General features: G+C 35.2%; 1 protein-coding gene across 1 annotated transcript in view; it reads right to left on the bottom strand.

Moving 5' to 3' along the window:
* bmp8a (bone morphogenetic protein 8a) overlaps window positions 1-23,383 on the bottom strand; it is a 38,119-nt gene extending 14,736 nt beyond the window's left edge. The window contains 2 exon segments of the mRNA XM_030146685.1: window positions 22,190-22,415; window positions 22,417-23,383. Coding sequence (XP_030002545.1) covers window positions 22,190-22,415; window positions 22,417-22,695 — 505 coding nt within the window. The 5' untranslated portion in view covers window positions 22,696-23,383.
* Window positions 23,384-24,434: the final 1,051 nt, after the last annotated feature.

The raw sequence follows: 24,434 nt of genomic DNA, 5'->3' as shown, positions 1-24,434 counted from the left end.
CTTATGCCCAAATTAACCCATAAAGACCCAGTGTTATTTTTGTGTCAATTCCCAAATGATTTTTTCTCTGTATTTACCCTTTCTTCTGTGATTTATCAGGATTTATTACCTCCACCAAGGAACGGCAGAGGTTATGCTTTCATCAGGGTTTGTTTGTCTGTTAGCAAGATAACTCAAAAAGTTATGTACAGGTTTTGATGACGTTTTCAGGAAATGTTGATACTGGCACAAGGAACAAATTATTAAATTTTGGTGGTGATTCGGAAGTGGGGGGTGGAGTGGGGGGTGATCTGCGTTGGTGGATGTCTGCGCTCTCCAAGTGCTTTTCTAGTTGTAATAGTCTCCTCTATATTTTGTTTTTTCAGTGTAAATCATGTATTTTCCTATATTTAATTGACTGATCATGCAGATGTTCATGAAACTTCAGATTAAAGTTGAGGGTTATTATATAAGAAACAGAAAACTGAAGAAAAAGTGACTTTCTCAGCTAAATATATCAATAACTGAATGTAAAACAAGTTCTTCCATCCACTGTCATTGATCTAACGCCATAGGTTTTACTGGTGAATCAATGTTATGAAAGTTGTCGGTGTTTCCATGGTAACTACAGAGTCTCTGAGCGTCCAAATGGGTCATATCTGATGACCATGAAAAGATGACAAACTGCATTTTACACCAATTATTTACATGTATTGATAGGATCAGTGGATCAACAGGTATTTAACGTTTACGTCAGTAGATGGTTTTGGTTGACGGTGGATGTTCGGGACTTTACGGGTTAATCTCATGTTGGTAGTTTCAGTTACTTTGTGAAAGCACAGATGTTATGTTCGCTGAAGCATGGAACTATTTTTTTGAGCGACAACATTTGTTTTGTAACTAAACCGACTACTGAGGTCCAGTTGGATTTCAAACCCTTTTCCTCATAACATCTGGCAACGAAAACAATGTTAAACCACAGCAATTTTTTGGCTAAACAATCATTTCACATCCAAGTGACGGATGACCGAGAGAGATCCTGATTGGTATCAGACAGTTTTAATGTCAAAGGCTCTAGAATGGATAGGATTCACCTCTGGACTATGAATGAGAGACCTGCAGATGTTCTGATTCAGATTCAGGTTTATCTCACCGCACGGAGGCTCTGAGGTTCAGGATGTGGTCGACATGTGATCAACACACTGAATGAAAAGGATCAGGAAACAGGATAAAGGAGCTGAAACCAGCATTTTCATGCATAAATTTGTGCAGAAAAATTAGAATTGAACTGTTTGACTTTTAGAGGATAGTTCAGTGAGTTCAACATTAAACTTAAAAACAGTGAAATGAATTAAAAAAAAACGTCATATATAAAAGTAAAACACTGACAGGGAGCAATTTACTGCACAATGAACACTTACTTAACATATTTTACTGGTTATACTCACTTTTATCTAAGAATATTAGTAATTTTACCGTAAAACAGAAACAAGAAAATAAAGATGATGAAGAAAAGGAGAAAAAAGAAAAGGAAAAAGATGAAGAAGCGATAGAAATAGGAGAAGAAAAGTGGTAAAAGAAACAGAAGAAATAGACAAAGTAGGAAAGGAAGAGCTAGAAGATGAAGTAAAAGAACAAGTAGAAATAGAAGGAAAAGAAGAAAAAAGGTAGAAGTAGAAAAAATAGATGAAGTTAAAGAAAATACACAGTAGAAGAAAAAGAGGTAAAAGGTAGAAGAAGTAGAATAAGATGAAGTAAAAGGAGGATTAATAGAAGACGTAGAAGTAACAAACACAGAATTAGGAGATGTACAAGTAGTAAAACTAGAAGAAGATGGAGTAAAAGATGAACAAAAGGGAAAGGTAGTAAAAAAGGAATAGACAAAGTTGAATACACAGAAGAAAAAGAGGGACAAGGTAGAAGTAGAACAAGAGGCAGTAAAAGTAGGATTAATAGAAGTAGAAGTAACAAACACAGAATTAGAAGAAGATGAAGTAGAAGAATGTGGAATAGATGAAGAAGAAGTAGAACTAGAAGAAGATGGAGTAAAAGATGAACAAAAGGTAAAAGTAGTAAAAAAGGAACAGACCAAGTTCAAGAAAATACAAAGAAGGAAACGAAAAAGAGGTCAAAGATAGAAGTAGTAGAACAAGATGCAGTAAAAGTAGGACTAATAGAAGAAGAAGAAGCAGCTTACATATAAACAGTAGAAGAACATGGAAAAGATGTAGAAGAAAAACTAGAGGAAGATGGAGTAAAAGATGAACGGTAAAAATAGTAGAAAAAGAAGAAATAGACAAAGCTGAAGAAAATACACAGTAGAAGAAGAAAAAGTAGAACAAGATGCAGTAAAAGTAGGATTAACAGAAGAAATAAAAGTAACAAGTGCAGAATTAGGAGAAGATGAAGTAGAAGAAGTAAAACTAGAAGATGGAGTAAAAGATGAACGAAAGGTAAAAGTAGAAAAAGAAAGAACAGACAAAGCTGAAGAAAATACACAGTAGAAGAAAAATGTAGAACAAGTAGAACAAGATGTAGTAAAAGTAGGATTAACAGAAGAAAAAGAAGCAGTGGAAATATAAACAGTAGAAGAAGATGGAATAGATGTAGAAGAAGTAGAACTAGAGGTGGAAGAAGTAGGAGGAGGTGTAAATATATGAAGACGTAGATGCAGATGTAGTAGAATTAACAGTGGAAGAATGACAGGATGCTCAATTTAACTTCAGTTTTCTTTTCCTGATAAATCTCATAATGCTCAGCGAGGATTTCCGAGGTGTGTGTTTTATTTCCTGTGTAACGTCGACTCTCCACCGACAGAGGAACGACTTTACTTTATTTAATATTTTTCTACTTCAGTCAAAGCCGCATTAAACAAAAAGTAACGACTCGCTGACAGGAAGATATGAGTGCAATGTGTGGGGTGTGTTCGGAGTGATATGCAAATGAGGAGGTGAATGCGCACACACACACACACACACACACACACGCACACACACACACGCACACACACACACACACCGGCTAAAATGTGCTTAGAGGTCTTATTTCTGTCTTTGTGCATAAGAAATCAATAGAAGTGAATCCCCAAAGGAACTCTGTGAATGCAAGTTCTGCAAATGTACAGGATTTCAGTTCTGTTCAACATGTTGATGTTCATATGAACTATGTTTTCAGCTCAAAAATGTCCAGTTTCATCCCAATTAATGCTATATTTTCATGTCACAAATGGCCAAGTTATATTTGAACTGAATTTACCTGAAAAACAAATATTCTATTTTTTTAGATTCCCCAGTTTTTCTTACAAGATTCTCTCCTACATATCACATGTTTTATTTTTACAGGTTCAGTCTGGAGTATGGTGCTGATCCATCCTGCTTATGTTACACCAATACATACATGAAGAATGTCACACGTCACTTTTTAAATCAACAGTTTTCTAATAATAATTATTTTTATGAAGAAATAACAATTCTATATTGTTATTTCCTCTTTAGTATGATGATAAACTATACAATAAATAATTCTGATCCTAGTTTTTGCACAGGGATCATTAGTGTAAACGGTGACATGGCTGCAGAGCATCAGTATGATGGGATCCACAACAACCATGTCACATCCGTCCACTGACACATTTAGTGTTTTTGTGTCAGCTGTTATTGTTTTAGATCCACAATACTAACATTTATGAATAAGAGGAGAATTAGCAATAGTAAGTATATAAGTTTATTACTAATAAAGTACTGGTACTGACCAGAGCATCATGGGTAATGTCACGTCCGTCCACCAGCAAAAGTTTTCACATACACGTGCTATTCCAAATCCAATATTTCTGAAAATAGAGCTTCCACTGTCAAATAATATCAGTAGTCTGTGCACACATGGATTAGCATTATTTCAACACAGTTCTATGCATTTATGACAACTTTTTTTTTTTTTTTTTTTTTTTTTTTGACAAAAATGGCCACTCATTTGACCCCCTAAGTAAATTTTAGCCGACACACACACACCCTGTATTGTAAAATGTGTGTGTCCATGTGTGTGTCCTTGTGAAACCCTGCAGGGAGACCAGGGCCTGGTCCTGGGGTTTGGACGGTCTGATGGTAAATAGAGACACTAAAGCAGGACCAGGACACCCCTGATGGACTGGGTGTGCTCGTATCAGGACACACACACACACACACACACACACACACACACACACACACACACACACACACACACACACACAGTGCAGTAATTAGAGACACTTAGTGCCCTGAACCACAGCAGCTGCTCAGCACACACACCACTAATTGCAGGCCTGCGTGGTATTTTTAGCGTGGCTCCCTCCGCAGCAGTATTTTCATCTCGCTTCGGACCGTTTGCTTTTTTTTCAGCGTGTGTCAGCGGAGCCTTTAATTCTAACCAGCTGTGTCTTCCCATTACATATGCGTAGGAACACACACCCAACGCCTGTTTGATTCAGCTTACATGAACTAAACACGCTGATTAGATTAAAAGATGGACCAAATATATCTCTCAAGATCCATGACAAGAAAAGGCGAGCATTCCATCACTGCTCAGTTTTGTCCAAATATAAGATCTTAAGCTTCCAAAATGTAATCATGTGTACAAATGTGTGTCTGTTGTTTAAGGTTATGCATAATTCTGCTGCTCCTCCCTTGAAAAGGTTTATTTCTTTGAGTTCTGGAAAAACATCTCGAACTACTCGAACAACAGGAGTGCAGGATTCCAAGACACAAAACAGCATTTGCAAATTCAGTGTTCTCATGTGTGGCCATGCGACAGTGGAACACATGACCAACAGAACTACTAACAATTACAAACTATCACACATTCTCCTGCATGGTGAAAAAACAGCAACTGTCAAACCAAACCTGTAGACATAATGTAATGCAGGGCTCTCAAACTCCTTTTCTTTCAGGGGCCACATTCAGCCTGATTTGATCTCCAGCCCACTGGAGATCAAATCAGGCTGAATGTGGTCAGTAACATAATAGCAGAATAACTTAGAAATAGTGACAACTCCAAATTTTTGCCTTTGTTTTAGTGCAAAAAAACCCCATTAAATTATGAAAATACTTACTTTTATAAACTATCCAAACAAAAAAGATGTGAATAACCTGAAAAAACCTGAAACTTCTCAAGAAAAATAAGTGCAGTTTTACCAATATTATGCCTCAACTTATCATTTATACCTGTGCGTTATGGATCGGATCTACAAAGACACTAAACATTCAGTAACAGGCAGAAAACTGTTCAAATTGTGCTTAATTTTCTTTAGACATTTCAGGTTGTTCATATTTGTTCAGGTTATTCACATTTTATTGTTACAGGATAGTTTGTAAATGTTAATATTTTCATAATTTAATGTTATTTTTTGCACTAAAACAAAGAAAAAAATTGAAATTGTCATTATTTATAGGCGTAGTGTAATATGATTTTTTTCACATCAAACCAAAAAGAAAGTATGAAGTCATTATTAGGTTCTTCTGCTGTTATTATTTGACTGTAGATCATACTGGTCTGTATGTGGAACCTGAACTAAAAGGAGTTCCACAGCCTTGACTGTGGAATTTTTGCACTTTGCAAATTCCTCCCATGGGCCGGATTGGAACCTTTGGTGGGCCACATGTGGCCCCCGGGACGCATGTTTGAGACCCCTGCTGTAATGTGATGTAAACATTTTAGAGTGTGTGACAGACTGCAGTGGGATGAATAAGAGTCAACGGTTGGATGTGAATGAATATTTTATATAGATGCAGTTATAAATATGTATTTTTACTGTTCTTTAATGTTTTAGTTTTTATTAATGTCTGTTTTTTTAATGATATACCAATGGAGTTATAAATATGCAGTTTTTTTTTTTTACTGTTTTTAAATGTTTTAGTTTAAATTAATGTCTGTTATTTTAACCCTTTCATGCACAGTGGTCACTACAGCGGACAGTTAGTCTACAATGTAATTCAACCTGAACTTCTATAACAGTACCTGCATAATATCTGCATGAGTGAATATAAAGGCAAGGAAATAAAATGTTATTAATATTTAACCCATAAAGACCTAGCACTTCTTTGATGACAGTTCCCAAATGATTTTTCTCTCTATTCAACCTTTCTTAAGTATTTATCCACATTCGTCATTATATTATCCTCTGTATTCAGCATTTTTTCAGCGTGAAGTAGGTATTTTATTATATTTAATCTGCTGATCATGTTGACGTTCATTGAAGCTCAGAGTAAATTCAAAGGTTATTAAATCAGAAACAGGGAAAACAGAAGAAAAAGTGACTTTTTCAGCAAAGATATCATTAATCAAGTGTCTACAACTACTGTCATTGATCCAACTCCATGGGTTTTACTGGTCAATCAGTGTTGTAGAAGATGACGGTGTTTCCATGGTAACTACGGAGCCTCTGAACATCCAAATGGATCATATCTGATGACCATGAAAAGATGGTAAACTGTATTTTAGACTAATTATTTACATTTTCATGGAGTTAAAAAATGTCCAGCTGAGTGGACTTTTTTTTTAACTCCATGAAAAATAGGTTCATCAAAAAAATTCAATTGCATTGTTTTTTTCATGCCTAAAGAGGAATAAAGTCACTCAAGAAAAAAATATTGACTAAGGTTCTCATAATTCATGCATGAAAGGGTTAATAATGATAACATCAGCCTGCCCAGGGGCTACAGGTGGAAATTAGCACTAGTGCTAGTACCTGGCACACTACATCTGTCCTTTTTAAGGTTAATGTATATTGTGCATTGTCCCTGTCTAAATAAATAAATAAAATGAAAAAAAAAAAAAAAAAATCTGAGCTGCTGCACATCAGGAGATACTTTTTTTTTTACACGAACAGAACGGTGACAGCAGCACCGAGTCCATGTCTGAGCTAAAATGCTTGTGTCTGTGACAGGAAATGCTGCTGTAGGTCAGTATTAAAGCCATGAGTCAGCTTTGTTTACGTGGTTCAGGAGATAAAACGCTGTGCTTTCGCAGTGTTGACTGATAAATTTCAGGGTGCATTTTCTTTTCCCAAACACAACTGAATTTCCTAAAGTAAACCCTTCATTTGATGAGACCTTGTTGGAGCAGACGGGGGCTACGGTGTTTCCCACAATCCAACGCTGCAGATCGCTATCCTGCTGCAGACGAGCTGGAGGCAGGAAGTCACAGAGGAGAGGATGTTTAATTTTTCTGTTCTGACAGATAAGCATCAGGGTTAGAATGTGTTCGAGCACAAACACAGGAGGACCGGAGGAAGACACGAAACATTCAGGACGATTCAAGAATATTTAATGACACAACTAAAATGATCCAGGGTTTTACTGTTTAACTCAGTGGTTCCCAATCTTTTTTGGCTTGTGACCCCATTTTAACATCACAAATTTCTGGCGACCCCAGACATTCAAAACGGAGACATTCTGCTAAAATTAATTTGTTTTTGATCATGTAATAGTTTACTATACTATGCTGCGAAAAAAAACCCCATTAATTTTAGAGGACATTTAGTCTATATAATGTATATTATTATGGACGGAGGCAGAAAAGCCAGGTGTAGATTACTGCACAAAGGGAGAATTTTAAACTATGAATTATGAAAGAGCTGCAGCATCTGAAACCGACCACAATGAACATTTGACAGATAAACAGAACCACAGTGCTGCAGTTTCAGCTTCAAAGTTTGTCATGTCTTTTATGGATTGGGATTGTCTCTCTCAACTCACCATATATATATATTTTTTTTGGTAGTAAGTTTTTTTTTATTTTTATCAATTACTAGAAATTTCAGGTGACCCCATTTGAATTCCAGGTGACCCCACATGGGGTTGAAAAACATTGGTTTAACCCATAAAGACCCAGAGCTACACTACAAACAAAAAGTTAAGGATATTTTTAATTTTTGGGCTATTTTTTTCAGTTGGGATTCTTGCACAGCGCTTTTTACTTTTTTGCGTGTGAACTGAAACACATTTTTTAAATGACCAGACATAGTTTTATTTTCAAATAGCAAAAATGACAAAAAAAAAGACCAAAAAAAAAAAAAATCCTTAATTTTTTGTTTGTAGTGTACTTATGTAGCACTTGCCACATTATTTTTTTCTTTCTATTTAATCTTTCCTAAGTGATTTATCACCATTTATTTCAAGATTATCCTCTGTATTTGGCATTTTTTGCAGTGTAAATCATGTATTTTCCTATATTTAATTTTCTGATCATGTAGATGTTCATAAAAGTTCAGTTTAAAGTTGAGGGATGTTGAATTTAGACTCCATACCTTCGTTTCACTAACTCATCAGTCACTTTTATGCGTTCAGACCTCATTAATGACTGAAACTCTTTGGTGCCTGTTCACAGTCAGATCACAACTGAACTTATGTGTCACTGCTTGAATGTCTGATCTTTGTTTTATCCTCACTATAAATCCATACTGTGGACTATTTGCTTTATCTTGGATTAGTATACTCTTTTTTTTTTACTCTGTTTATCTTCCAACAGCTTCATTTTTTTTTTTTTTTCATATAGACCAGGTGTTGTGCTGAGCCATTTGTTGTTGTAAAAATGTAATAAAATCTAATAAAGATAATTGGAAAAAAAAAAATAAAAATTGAGGGTTACTAAATCAGAAACAGAGAAAACTGAACTGTGTTTTTTTCAGTGTAAATGTATTTTCCTATATTAAATTGACTGCTCATCCAGATGTTCATAAAACTTCCGATTAAAGTAGCGGGTTATTATATTAGAAACAGAGAAAACTGAAGAAAAAGTGACTTTTCAGAAAAATATATCAATATATGAACATAAACATAGTGTGTCCATCCACCGTCATTGACCCAACTCCATGTGTTTTACTTCACTGCAAAAAAGGTGTGTTAAAAAAACAAGATAAAAACACTACATCTAAGGAAAAAGGTACGCAAAACCAGTGAAATTTTCTTTCCATGCAGCAAGATAATTTCACTTGACATGATTCTGGAATTAAGATTGTTAAATCTAGAAATAAGCATGTCTACAGATGTATGAACAAATGAGAAATTAACTCTTAAAACAAGATAAATGATCTAACACTTCTAAATCTAATTTTTTTTTTTTTAAATCTTGGTAAGAACCAAATAAACTGCAGTATGGTCAATCAATGTTATAGAAGATGACAGTGTTTCCATGGTAACTATGGAGTCTCTGAACGTCCAAATGGGTCATATCTGATGACCATGAAAAGATGAATAACTGTATTTTACACCAATTATTTACATGGACTCATAAAAATAACAGATCAACAGGTATTAAACAGCTTATATCAATAGATGATTTTGTTCAGTTTTGGATGTTTGGGTCTTTACGGGTTAATTGGTCAGTTATTGGGTCTATAAATGATGAAAAGTAACCTCATAAGTTTCCAGAAACTGTCCTTATGTTTATGTTGTGACTAATCCCTGAACTCAGACTGAGGGTTTGCATGTTTCTGTACAGCGACAGAGCGTTTTTGTTTCATCCTTTATTTATTCAGAAGGATCCCACTGTAATATAAGCAACATAAGAGACAATGACTTTATTTTAATTGATTATTTTCTATGTTTTATTTTTAATTCTGTTTTAATTGTAAAGGTGTTTTTAACTTCTCTTTTCCATTTTTGTTAAGCACTGTGAATTTCCCTGTGTATGAATTGTGCTATAGAAATAAATCTACCTTGTCTCAAAGACGAATAAAAGAGAATTACAGAAAATAAAAAAGAAATATAACTCATAGGTTTCTGTTCTAATGGTTTATAAAACACCTTTAAAGTAGTTCTATGTCATATTAATATTCCAAACTGTCACCAGCAGAGTGCATCTGGTACCAGAACACACTTAGGACCACAACCATCAGTAAATCAGCACTACATATCCACAGACTGAATAAAGTATAAAACTCATTATTTACATGCATCTGTATTATGGTATCATCAAGTTTTCTTCTTCAAATTAAAACTATAGATGCTTATTCTAACAGTCACTCAAAATAACACTGTGCCTTATAATCTTATTGTGCTGCATCAGCTGATAGTTTACATTATAGCTCTGTTAGCTTAGCTCTGTTAGCTTAGCTCTGTTTTTAGACATTTATGGATGATGTACTGATAAATCTGCTGTAATTATTGAAGAAAATGGTTGAATTGTTGAGTCTGTTTGTATGACTGTACTGCCATGATCATGTTGTTGTATGTAATTCAGTTACTGCATTATGTATTTGTTGTGGTTCGATGCCAAAATTACGAAAATAGTATTGTTTGATTCTTGTATCAAGTTAGTGATAAAGGTGTAAAAAACACTGAGGGGTAGGATTAAATAAGTTCATACTTCTTCCTACTCCTTTTCGACAATGCAATATTCAGACTTGTATGTGCTAAAATAGATTCTGCCCATTTAAATGTTTTATTTTGTTTATTTTGTTTTGTTTTATTTTGTTTCCTTGCATGTTCAAAATAAATAAATAAATCAAATCAATCAAATCACAACAGCCACAGTAAAACCACTAATCACCTCTGTTTTCTGTTCGGTTTGTGTCGTCAGTAGCTGAACTAAAGATCTGTTTGAATCCAACAAACAAGATCAGAACTGTCACAAAATAGTCTGGATCGTTGATCTACAAACAACAACTTAGCAGAGATAATAACATCCCATAACTTTATACCTTCATAAGCCTCAGAATGGAACTCACCTGCGTAAAAGAAACACATTGACCATCCAACTCCATTCTGTTCATTAACAGCTGAGTCCAGTCTGGCTTCTATTTGTATCAGTTCTTTTCTTTGAAAGTTGTTTCTTAATGGTTCTCATCCTATCTGGTCACTGTCTGATGCTTTAGTCAGAGGCCTGTGGTGTTAGTTCAGTGACTCACTACTCCCTCGATGTAAATACATTCAGTTCATATCTCTATAATCCAACTCCACAGCTCTTTATTCCAAACATGAACCTCCAAAGACCCAGGAAATGTCAGCAAAGTACAAGCTTTTTTTGTTTTTATTAAATAAGCGCCTATATTGGAAACACCATGATGCAACAGGTTTTTCAGATGCAGTTTTTCAAATTTTTATGCAATGTCCTTTGTGGTGGACAGTTTTCTTTTCTTTTTTTTGTATAAAGTTGTGAAACTCTTGTCTACAAATGTGGACAGTGGGTCTTCGGAGGCTAATGATAATTTTAAGTATTTTTTTTAATCTTTGACATTAGATATACCACATATCGCTTCTTTAACCCTTTCATGCATGATTTATGAGAACCTTAATCAAGATTTTTTTCCTGAGTGTTTTTATTCCTCTTTAGGCATGAAAAAAAACAAAAAAAAAAACAATGTGATTGAATTTTTTTTTTTTTTTTGTAAATCAACCTGTTTTTCATGGAGTTACAAAAATGTCCACTCAGCTACACCATGAATTTTATTCTTGAAGCAAAGAAACATGTATTTAAAACCCAATATCATACAGTGATATGAAAACAGTGAAATGAAACCATGTTTAATGCAGCTAATCTGATGTTTTCTCACATTTTAACATATTCTAATACTAGTTATTACTCACTTCATGGAGATAATATGCAAAAAATAAATATTAACAATTGATTTCCACCCAAGAACCAATCAAGAACAGCAAAGTTACAATAATGGTATGAATTGCAGTTTATGAGATGGTGCATAAGTGTCCACTGTGTTGGTTGATATGGAACTAAAACAACAAAACCCATGAATATACAAGAGTAAAGCTGTAGAGGAACTGTCCACTGTAGTGACCACTATGCATGAAAGGGTTAAGGATCTTATAAAAACACAAAAATCCTATAATAAGCTCAAATCACATTAAAGATCCAACACAGGGTCTGGAATCCGGTCCAATCCACCACCTCTGCTTTGAATCCCAGTGTGTCCAGATGTTGTGTGTTTGCCATTTAACCACAAATCATATGTGGAAGGAGTCCATCCTCCACAGTCACACATTAAAGTTTCCAAACTAAAAGCAGTTCCTGCAGTGAATGAGGTGGTAGAAGAGCTGTGAGTGGATCAGGTTTCCAACACTTCACAAAACCAAGGAGGGACAATGAAAGACGCCCGTCCAGTGTGTGTAAAGTTTACAACATGACCAAGACGAGTGGGTTCAGTTCTGATCACAGGTTTACACATGAAATATCCATAACATCATGTATATTTGACCTGCAGAAAACACTGTTAAACACAGATTTACATCTGACACTGACACAGATAACACTGGGTTACAAAAAAATTTTGTTTTGCAAGTTTTCTAGGTTTTTTCAACTGAATTAGGACCATTTTGCACCGCTAAATCCAAAAATGACATCTGTTTTTCTCAATCAGGTCAGGGTTTTTTGCTAATTTGATTTTGAAAAATTTGATCTTCTCACAAAATTGATTACATTTTTGTGACTTTATCAGTTAATTTTTTTTATATAGTTCTCACCCAAAATAGGTTTTAAGAGAAAAAGAAATCATTTTCTAACAGGATGTATTTATTATTTATTATGTATTCACCGCAGATGTAACAGAATACGTCAGGCTTATTTTTGCAAGATCTTCTAGTCGAAGCCATTTCATTCACCTGTAATATTAAAAAAAACAATCATAAATTGGCAAAAGTAAAATCTTCAGAACTTGTTTATTGCAAGAAATATGAAAGAATTTTGTATCATTTGATGTGAAAATGCCCATAAATGTAAGCAAAAATGTTAAAAAGCCAATATGTAGCATAGTTCAGAAAGTTGACCTGATTGAGCAAAATGAATGTGATTTTTGGATTCAGCACACCAAAATTATCCTAAATCAGCTCAAAAAACTTAAACAATAAATTTGTTGTCGACCAGTGTTATCATCATTTAGTTCTATAAAACAGATTATAAAGACTATAGCGACTATAAAAGACTTTTATTGATAAAAGGGGTTCAGTCTGCCTCTTGTGTTCTGATATAACTGCACTTTTCTAAACCCTGATGTATAGAAACATGACGGTTGTAGTTTTGTAAATGATGCAACAGTCCTTTTAAAACTACACTCAAGATATTTGACAGATGATAAAACTATAAAATTCCACGGACTATCACGAGTCACTCAGGTGTTGTTTCTGAATCAATACTGTCATGATAACAGTCAAATATAGTGTGAAAATGTACGTTTTTAAATCATTATTTCAATCATTATACTGTATATGGCACTGTTTTTTTGTTTTTAACCTGTCCTGTTCAGCAATTTGGTCCAGTATAAGAGTACTGGCACCATGAGTTGATAGTTTTGACCTAAGAGGGTTTTAAGCCTCAGATCAATTCTCCCTATTGATTGGATTTCATTATTTTATTAGTGTATAAATGTTACCTGATGGGAGAACAGGACTGGATCTATGGTGCTGGTAATGTATAGGGTCGCCTTTTCAAATACAGTTTGTTCTAAAAGTGCATAAGAACAATCTGTTGACAAAACAAAGACCAAATCTGTTTTTGTTTTGTTTTTTTATCATGCAATAAATCTTTTTCTTTTTCAGGCCAGAAGGAGAAATATGCAATGTTCCTTTTATCTGTATTAGATTACGACAAACTGATTCACATGCAGTTTCATCTCTACTGAGAAACTGTTACAGAATTGTTATGAATGTCGACTCAAACACTCACTGTTGTATTTTATGTTTTTTATGTTTTAATGTGAAGGACGGTTCTTTCTAGGGCTGAAAGATATATCGTTATCGTATCGATATCGAGATATGAACATTCAAGATATTAATATCGAAAAAGCAACGATATAAACGATATAGATTTCCCCCATGCTCGCCCTGCATGTACAGCGCTGTAAGTCACAACAAATTTAATTTATTTGTACGTTATGTTAATGCTGATGACTGGCAGTGAGTTCTTATAAATAAAACTGCACTTTCCACATTCTTTTGTATTATGATGTTAGTATTTTTCTGAAAAATGCTTGGTTTTCACCGAACCTGTAGTCATATTGTATCGTATCGATATCGAGATATCTGGCATGAATGTCGAGATGTGAAATTTTGTCCATATGGTTCAGCCCTAGTTCTCTCCAAACTAGAGGATTAATATTTACTGTCAAAGCATTTTTAGGTGAATAACCTCCTTCCACCCATTCTGTATTAGCTCAGATCTGCTGCTGCAAACACTGCATCTAATGTTTCTACTGTAAAGTATTAAAAATGACAAAAAAATATTATCCAAAAGACTTAAGACGCCAGTGTATTGGACTGTAGTGATATGAACTGAATGCATTTCCAGTCATGGGTTGGTAGATTTATGTGACCACTAGAGGGAGTAGTGAGTCACTGTTGTTTTCTTCACTGGACTCAGCTGTAAATGAACAGAATGGAGTTGGATGGTAAATGTGTAAATGTCAGCGTTTCTTCTACATAAGTGAGTTTGATTCTGAGGCTTATGAAGGTATAAAGTTATTATGGGATGTTATTATCTTTGCTAAGTTGCCGTTTGTTGATCCTCGGTTCAGCCTAAACTGTGACAGTTCTGAGCTTGTTTGTTGGATTCAGCTACTGACGACACAAACAGAACAGAAAACAGAGGTGATTAGTGGTTTTACTGTGGCTGTTTTCAGTCTAAAAACAGAGCTCAGCTAACAGAGCTAAGCTAACAGAGCTATAATGTAAACTATCAGCTGATGCAGCACATGAAGATTATAAGACAGTGTTATTTTGAGCAACTGTCAAAATAAGCGTCTATAAGTTTTAGTTTGAAGAAGAAAACTTGATGATACCATAATAGTGTTTTTCAACCTTGGGGTCGGGACCCTGCGTGGGGTCACCTGAAATTTCTAGTAATTGATTAAAAAAAAAAAAAAAAAAAAGAAAACTTACTAATAAAAATTTACATTATATAGCCTAAATGTTGTCTAAAATTAACATTTATTTGCAACATAGTATAGCAAGCTATTACATGATCAAAAACTAATTAATTTTAGTAACAAAAAAAAAAAGAAGTCTCCGTTTTGAATGTCTGGGGTCGCCTGAAATTTCTAGGAATTGATACAAAAAAAAATGTAGAAATTAAAACTTACTCATAAAAATTTACATTATATAGTCTAAATGTTGTCTAAAATTAATGTTTATTTGCAGCATAGTATAGCAAACTATTACATGATCAAAAACAAATTAATTTTAGCAAAAAAAAAAAAAAAAAAGTCTTCGTTTTGAATGTCTGGGGTCGCCAGAAATTTCTAGGAATTGATAAAAAAAAAATGTAAAAATTAAAACTTACTCATAAAAATTTACATTATATAGTCTAAATGTTGTCTAAAATTAACGTTTATTTGCAACATAGTATAGCAAACTATTACATGATCAAAAACAAATTAATTTTAGCAAAAGAATGTCTCCGTTTTGAATGTCTGGGGTCGCCTGAAATTTCTAGGAATTGATACAAAAAAAAATGTAGAAATTAAAACTTACTCATAAAAATTTACATTATATAGTCTAAATGTTGTCTAAAATTAATGTTTATTTGCAGCATAGTATAGCAAACTATTACATGATCAAAAACAAATTAATTTTAGCAAAAAAAAAAAAAAAAAAAGTCTTCGTTTTGAATGTCTGGGGTCGCCAGAAATTTCTAGGAATTGATAAAAAAAAAATGTAAAAATTAAAACTTACTCATAAAAATTTACATTATATAGTCTAAATGTTGTCTAAAATTAACGTTTATTTGCAACATAGTATAGCAAACTATTACATGATCAAAAACAAATTAATTTTAGCAAAAGAATGTCTCCGTTTTGAATGTCTGGGGTCTCCTGAAATTTGTGATGTTAAAATGGGGTCATGAGCCAAAAAAGGTTGGGAACCACTGCCATAATACAAATGTGTGGAAATAATGAACTTCATACTTTATTCAGTGGCTGATACAGTCTGTGGACACATAGAGTTGATTTGTTGGTGGTTTTGGTAGAAATAAGTGTGTTCTGGTACCACACTGACCCCTGCTGGTGAGAATATGAATACTAATACCACGTAGAACCACTTTAAGAAAGCCGTAAAAATAATAATCAGAAAAGACAACTGATGTTCGATGACAAAGATAAAGTAGTTTTTGCTGAACTAATCATTTCATCTCTTCTTTTTATTTAAAATGCTGTTAAAGTTTGAACCTCCACATCAGACTCAAACACATTTAATATCTCATCCTTCTCCGGTTTCATTTATTCCGTCTCTCAGTCTTCATCGTCCCTGTTGGACCGACTCCGACTCTGTTGTGGCATCGAAGCACCGACGCTCCTGGATGTGAGAACACTGGGTTGAACTGGAAACCTCCCAATAAGAGTTGAGCCATACCGACACTGGTTTGAATTCTCTCCGAGGGGGTAAATGTTTGTGGAAATGTGCAGAGCTGATACTAAAACAGCAGCACCAACATGGCAGCGTCACCGTCAGTGTCATCAGGTTCAAATACTTTGTCACTTCATTCCTCAGTTTAGATTTTGTTGCCAAAAACCACTGGGTCTGTATTTAAAGTGAGCTTAATGTGTCAGATCCATGCACGTTTTTATTTTGACATCTTTGCATCTTTTTCCAGATTTTTTTTTTTTTTTTTCAGTTTCTTTCAGTTCTCTGTTCAGTCGCACGACAGCTACAGGCAACAATAAACAAGATTAACAACTGTTTTATCATATTTAGACAAAATTCAACTTTATTTAATGTGATGATCAAATAAATAACATTTACCAAGTGTTGAAAACCTTTGTTTACTGCATCTCTAACAAATTAAGTGTTACATTTATACTAAAATTATCTTTATTCACAACCTATGGAGTTTTATTTTATTATCTGGGCATCACTGACAAATCCTACTCCTCAAAAACATACTTCTTTTTATTGTTTTTTTGCACTGAACAACATGTACGTAGAGTTTCTTAAATGTCAGTTTTTGCAGATTTATGAGTGGGATTAGAGACGTTAAAACTTAATAATACAGTTTTATTCCTGTGTTTTAACTCCGTGACAGCTGCCGATCTGTCTATTTGTCTTTTAAAATGGTCCTTTTCTATTTTTATTGCATTGTTTTATAGTTTTTACCATTTTTGATACAGTAAATTATGTTTTTATATCCTCCTGAGACCCAGGAAAGCAAATGTTAAATAATTGTCGTAATTGGAAAACATAAATTGCAACAGTTTTTCAGACACAATTTTTATTTTTACTTATTTTTTTATGGAATGTCCTTTGCATTGGACAGGATTTGTTTTCTAAGTAAAGCTGTGAAACTCTTGTCCAAAAATGCACTGCTGTCCTTTATAATTAATATGGATTTGAGAAATAGTTTAGTTTAGAGTAAATCACACTCCTGGATCCGACATGACAATAAAAATACAGTTAATGTATATTCTGCAAAGGTAAAGTTTGGTCCCTGTGAATGATGCATTTATTATATATGTCATCATTATATTATTAGCATTGTATCATCAGTAATAGAGGAATATGTTACTGTTGTTTCTACAGGAAGTGGAGTTGAACTATTTTATACATATTTTTATTCACAGTTTTATTTACCAGATAAATCTGAGAATCATCACATAATTAATAAGTGACAAACACTGTTCTGACATTCATTTTTGGTGAAATATTGCATATTTTTTTTTATATTTATTGAAACTAAAGTTAAAGTACATGAGAAATTAACCCTTTAGGCACAGAAGTTATTTGTGTATTTTTAAATATTACATTTTCAAATCAAGATTTCAGAAAGCTGTGTTAATTCAGTTATGTTGCTTGTCACAATAATGCAACTCTGGCACTTAAAGGGTTAATAAGGGGGGGGGGGAATCCACATTTGTTGGAGTTGGTAATTCATAGATAAATGAAATGTGGATCAAACACAAACTGTTTTATAGAAAATGTCAGAAAACAAGGAGGTTGGAATATTCATCTCAAAACTAAAGCTGACAGATAAATACAGTGGTGTAAAAAGTGCAATGTTTGCCCCTGAGATGTAGTAGAATATGGTTTTATTCAGTAGAAATGAATAAAACCTGTATCTGTAAGAAGTGTCAGAGGTGGAAGAAATAGTAGAAATCCTCTTATGCAACAGTGTGGACATACTAGAATACAATGTAATACATATGTGTCAAACTTATTAAAGTAAAATTACAAAACTATTAGTATCAAAATGTATGTACAGTTCAAAAATAAAAGTATTAATTATGCACAATGGCTTATATCACAATGATGAACATATTATTATGGTTACTGATGCATGTGTTCATCAGTTTAATATAATTTTATGTAGTTTATCTGATTGTGGATTTCCCATCAGGAACCAGTACAGTTTTACCTTCATCTAGAACATCACGTCATTATTTATTAAACAAAACCTGCTCAATAAACCTGTATTTATACTAGTGACGTGGACACAACTAATGCCAACACACAGTCCTGTAACTAAATAAATACTAAAATACAAAATGTAACCTATGTTTTTCAGTGACATTGATGATTCTGACTGTTTTTCTATCGTCATAAACTTAAGAATTTATGCAATTTCAAAGAAAAGTTTAAACAGAAACACTAATGAAGCTGTAAATGAGATTTATTTGTTCAAACTAATGTTAATAAAGCAACACAGACAGGCAAGAGAAGCACATTCACAAACATAATATTACAGTAAAACAGTTACATTGGGAATATTTAATAGGAATTTAATCTCACTAATATAATTTAAACACAGTTCAGTTGTTGTACTGCAGCTCTATAAAGTTAATGCATAAATGTAAAAGAGTAAAAGTACAATATTTGCCTTTACTTTAATGTATTTTTATAGTGATGTACAAATATAAAGTGGGTGCAGGTTTTGTTTTTACATGTGGAGGGTGCACTTCATTTTAATTTCAATCCTGCATCTGATGATTTTTTTTTTTTTTTTTTTTTAATTTGTGCCTTTTGTTTATAGTGTAGATGTTTTTATTTCTGTAAAGCAGAGTTTAGTTTTTTTCAAAATTTCCTGTCCTTCTGAGATCTAACGTTAGAAAAACATGTCACGAATAACAATAACATCTAAATTTACGAACTATTAGTTAAAAACACGGCAACCTGTGAATATTATACGTATAATAAATGCCTTTCATTACAGAAAAACACGATCACCACCTTATATTTAACCTGAAAAACGAAGACGTCTGAAATAACTGTTGATTCCAAGAAGACTAGTGGAGAAATATGGCAAAAAGTGTGAATGTTGGGTTTGTTTCTTTGTTTGTTTAATGTTTTATTAGATAAATGCATGTATCATATGAAATGACTAGAATTAAAGTCAAGTCCGTCTAAAGCAGGGGTGTCAAACTCATTTTAGTTCAGACCACATTCAGCTCAATATGATCTAATATGGGCCAAAAAAAGTAAAATAATAACATAATAACCTAGAAATAATAATCCCAGATTTTCTCTTGTGTGAAAAAAAGTAAAATGACATTATGTAAAAGTAAATAACCTGAACAATCATGACATTTCTTATGAAAAATCTGCAATTTCAACAATGTTATGTCTCATTTTAGAATTAGCATAACACACAAATACACAAAACACTTAGTAACTGGCAGAATACTGTTAAAATTCCATTTATTTGTCGTAAACATGTCATCTTGTTCATATTTGTTCAGATTATTTTCCTTTTTAATGAAAGAATAGTTTTAAATGTAAATATTTTCATGACGTAATCTCACTTTTTCCATTATTAAACAAAGATGAAAATTAGGAGTTGCCATTATTTATAGGTTATGATGCTGTTATTTTAGCTGAGATCATGTTGGTCTGTATGTGAATTGAAATGAGTTCAACACCTTAGACCACAGGTGTCAAACATGCGGCCCGGGGGCCAAATCTGGTCCACCAAAGTGTCCAATCCGGCCTGGAGGATGAATTACACTGAAGATATTAACAATCAATGGTGTAAAAATCATTTTAATTCAGGTTCCACATACAGAACAATTGATCTCAATTGGGTCATAAATAACCTACAAATACACAATAACCTACAATTAATGAAAAATGCAGATTTTATCTTTGTTTTAGTGTAAAAAAGTAAAATTACATGAAAATTTTTATATTAACAAACTATCTTACAAAAAATAATCTGAAATATCTTTAGAGAAGTACATGCAAGTTTACCAATATTGCCTGTTATTAAATGTTTTGTGTATTTGTGGTTGTAATGTATATGTGTAAATGATAAACTGAGGCAGAATATTGTTAAAATTGCACTTGTTTTTCTTAAGACATTTCAGGTTGTTGATGTTATTCAGATTTTAAAGGAAATGTTGTCGATGTAAACATTATCCTAATGTAATTTCCTTTTTTCACTGTTGTTATTTTACTGGTCTGGCCCACTTCAGATCATATTGGGCTGAATGTGGCCCCTGAACTAAAATGAGTTTGACACCTCTGCCCTAGACTGATACTGTCAGTGTCATTTTTACACTGAAGGACCAGATTGGACCCTTTGACCGGTCAGTTTTGGCCCGTGAGCCGCATGTTTGACCCCCTTGATCTAATGTAAAACTATTGTCCATCCCTGTCAGTCGTGTTCAGGTGAGTCTGGGTCTGAAGCAAGGTAATTATTGTTAACGAAAACTAACGAAATGACGAAAACTAGAATTGAAAAAACATTTTTGTTAACTGAAATAAATAAAAACTATAATTAAATGAAAAAACGATAACTGAAACTGTATTGTGTGTTTACAAAACTAACTAAAACGTATAAAAATTATGGATAAAATTCCTTTCGTTTTTGTCTTTGTCAATGTCGGATTGATACGAAATCGATTTATTTTGCTCTAGCAATTTTAGCTGCTGGCACCGTATGACACTTGTGGTTTCCAGTCGTCTTCTGGTCCCCATTCTACCTGGAAACATGGAGACTAAAGCTGGGAGACAGCAGCAGAGTCCTGTCTGGGATTTATGTGAATACGACGGAGAAGAAGAGAAAAGATATGAAAAAAAAAAAGCTAAAATTAAACTAAAACTAAGCATTTAGATATGTTCTGGTTTTGCTGAAAACTGAAAAACTTTTGGCAGTCTAAATTTAAATTTCTTTCTGATGTAACAGGGTCTCATATTGAACCTCAAGCTCAAGACCCACTTGTTTACTCTGTTATATGTCTTGATTTGTTTTGACTGTTAATGTTCTTAGTTTTTATGTTTTATTGTGATTGATTTTATATCTGTACAGCACTTTGATTGAAAGCCCTCTACAAATAAATTATTATTATTATTATTATTATTATTATTATTACCTCCGCCAAGGAGGTTATGTTTTTGCCAGGGTTTGTTTGTTTGTTTGTTTGTTTGTTTGTTTGTCTGTCCGTAGTGTGCAACATAACTCAAAAAGTTATGGACAGATTTGGATGAAATTTTCAGGGTTTGTTGGAAATGGGATAAGAAAGAAATGAGTAAATTTTGGTGGTGATCGGGGGTGGGGGGGGCACTGATCAGCCTTGGCAGAGGTCTGCGCTCTCCGAGTGCTTCTAGTTATTATTATTATTATTGTTGTTATTATTATCATTATTATTATTATTAATACTAACCTGATGCAACAACTGCAATATTTGGCCTTACATCACATTCTTTTAATCCAAAATCTAAAAATCTGATTGCCTTCACCACTCTTCTAGCTCGTAGACTAATGCTACTTAAATGGAAAGATAAACAACCTCCAACATTTAAATCTTGGTTTCTGGATCTTTTACATCATTTAAGATTGGAAAAAATGAGATATTCTATAAGAGGATGTGCCACTAAGTTTTTCAGTACCTGACAACCTGTTCTGAATCACATAAAAGAGGTAGATCCCTCTTATTCCAGAGGAGTGTTATTAATACGAGTATGTGACTAATATCTGTGTCCCTTATTTATTTATTTATTTGTCAACTATCTTTTTTTTGGTGCAACAGGGTGGGAATGTTCATGGGTTTGGGTTAAAAAACAAAAAACAATGACCGTATTATGCTTGTCTGTGACTAGATATGCAATAAAAACACTTGGAACAAACTAAGCATTTAGAAGAAAATTCAAACTAATAAAAACTATCAAACCTGCTCTAAAAACCAATCCAAACTGAATTAGAGAAAAAAAAAAAGACAAAACTAAATAAAACTAAACTATCATGAAAAATCCAGAACAATTAGAACCTTGGTGTGAAGGGTGTGAATAGAAGCTGGACTCACCCAGGTTGACGAAGCTCATCACGGTGTCGGCCTCGCTCACCACCGTCCCCAGCGGGGGGGTGTGGGTGCTCAGGGTGGGCAGGGCCGCGTGGTTAACCTGCGCGAACCTCTCCGGCCCCCCGAACCTCCCCATCCCGGGCCCGATGATCTCATTCCCGTCGTCCTCCCCCTCGGCGGACATGGCGTGGTACAGGTCCAGCATGAAGAGCGGGGCCGAGGAGGGGGGGCCTGAGCGGCGGGTGGGGCCTGGGTCTCCCCGGTAGACCCAGGATGGACAGGATCTCCTTCTGCATCTCTTTCTTCTCGCGGCCGCTGAGTCTCCGGAAGCTGGAGTGGACCACGGCCTCGGCCTGGGGGGTCCAGAGGGTCAGGGGGATGAGGAGCAGCAGGGGGGGCAGCAGTAGCAGAGTCCTGGGTAGGGGGGTCCGGCTGCCCCCCACACGCTCTGTCATCCTGCTGCAGGGGCACGAGGGTCTGTCTGAGGCGGTGGATGTGGTTTTGCTCATGTCCCAGTCCGTTGTGTTTCAGCTCAGATGTGTGTGTGTGAGGCGTTTAGGACCGAACTGGACGTGTTTACCGCCTTCAGCCGCCTCTGTTTACCTTCCCCTCCCCTCTCGGCCGTCCTCTCGTCCTCCTCTACCTTCTCTAATCTTGAAGGAAAACTCCGCTCAGCCTCTGATCCACGCTCCGCTCTCCGTCACCTCAGTCAAACAGCCATAATGAAAGACGGGCCATAATTACAAGCACCAGTGCATTTGATGTGTGTGGAATAAACACAAACGAGGCCCTGATGGAAAAAAAGGGGACGTCTGTTTGAAGCCGCACAGAGTAATTTCACTGATGAGCGCTGGGACTTCAGATTTGGTCCGAGTTCACGCTGATCTCAGGAGGGAAAATGAAAAAGTTCACACCTGCAGTGAGTCAACTTTCATCAGGGTCCACTGTGGACGGACCACTGCTGGAAGCTTTTATCCACTCATCCCCCAGCGCTGATTCATCCATTCAAGGCTGATCCCCTCCCACACGTCCCCGGGGTTCCAGATGTCTTAATCCAATTTAGAAAAGATAAAAACTGCAGGAAATTGTTTCCTGGTTGGAATTCTCACAAGAGCCGCGTGTAGTTTGGTTTAGTTTGAATCCTGCTTCGGCTCACAGTCCGAGTGTGGAAGCATCTGAAGGCAGAGTGAGGACTGTTCACAACCAAGAGAAGGTCCCTCCTCCTAACCTCCTCCTCCTAACCTCCTCCTTCTAAACTCCTCCTCCTCCACCTTACCTCCTCTTTCTAACCTCCTCCTCCTCTTCCTCTTCCTCCTAACCTCCTCCTCCTCCTCCTAACCTCCTCTTGCTAACCTCCTCCTTCTCTTCCTCTTCCTTCTAACCTCCTCCTTCTAACCTCCTCCTCCTCTTCCTGTTCCTTCTAACCTCCTCCTTCTAACCTCTTCCTCCACCTAACCTCCTCTATCTAACCTCCTCCTCCTCCTTCTAACCTACTCCTCCTCCATCTAACCTCCTCCTCCTCTTCCTTCTAACCTCCTCCTTCTAACCTCCTCTTTTTAACCTCCTCCTTCTAACCTCCTCCTCCATCTAACCTCCTCCTTCTAACCTCCTCCTTCTCTTCCTTCTAACCTCCTCCACCTAACCTCCTCTTTCTAACCTCCTCCTCCTCTTCCTTCTAACCTCCTCCTCCACCTAACCTCCTCCTTCTAACCTCCTCCTCCTCCTCTTCCTTCTAACCTCCTCCTCCTCAGCTCATCACCCCACCCAGTGGTCTCCTTGGGAGCCCTCATCTCTCCCTCTCTTACCTCCACCCTTTTATCTTTTCATCTCCCCCTGACTGCTTCCTTTCATAACTACTCAGCGCTCAGTCTCTGGAGGCTCCACTCCACCGATGCCCTGCACCAGCAGCGTTTCCAGCCTCATGACGGTTTACAACCTCCTAACTTATCTACAAAACATCAGAGGGAAAACCTGGACCTGTTCTTGAACTGGTAGAAGACAGATCCAGATCCTTTGGTTAAAACTACACTGATATTTACTAGTGGATTTATCCAGATCTGATCCAACAGTTTCTTATATAAAACACATAAAGCAACATAAATAACAGAGTAAAAAAAGAATAAAAGAGCAGTAACTCACATCATCTACATATGTGATGTACAGCAGTGACATGTTTCTTTCATTATAACAAAACACCTTTAAAAATAGAAAAAGCCCTATTAAAAGGACTGTTGTGCATTCATAAATG

The sequence above is a fragment of the Sphaeramia orbicularis genome, chromosome 11, assembly GCF_902148855.1.
Source record: "Sphaeramia orbicularis chromosome 11, fSphaOr1.1, whole genome shotgun sequence".
NCBI lineage: Eukaryota > Metazoa > Chordata > Actinopteri > Kurtiformes > Apogonidae > Sphaeramia > Sphaeramia orbicularis.
The sequence above is the reverse complement of the archived record's forward strand: the minus strand, read 5'-3'. Positions and strand labels throughout refer to the sequence as shown.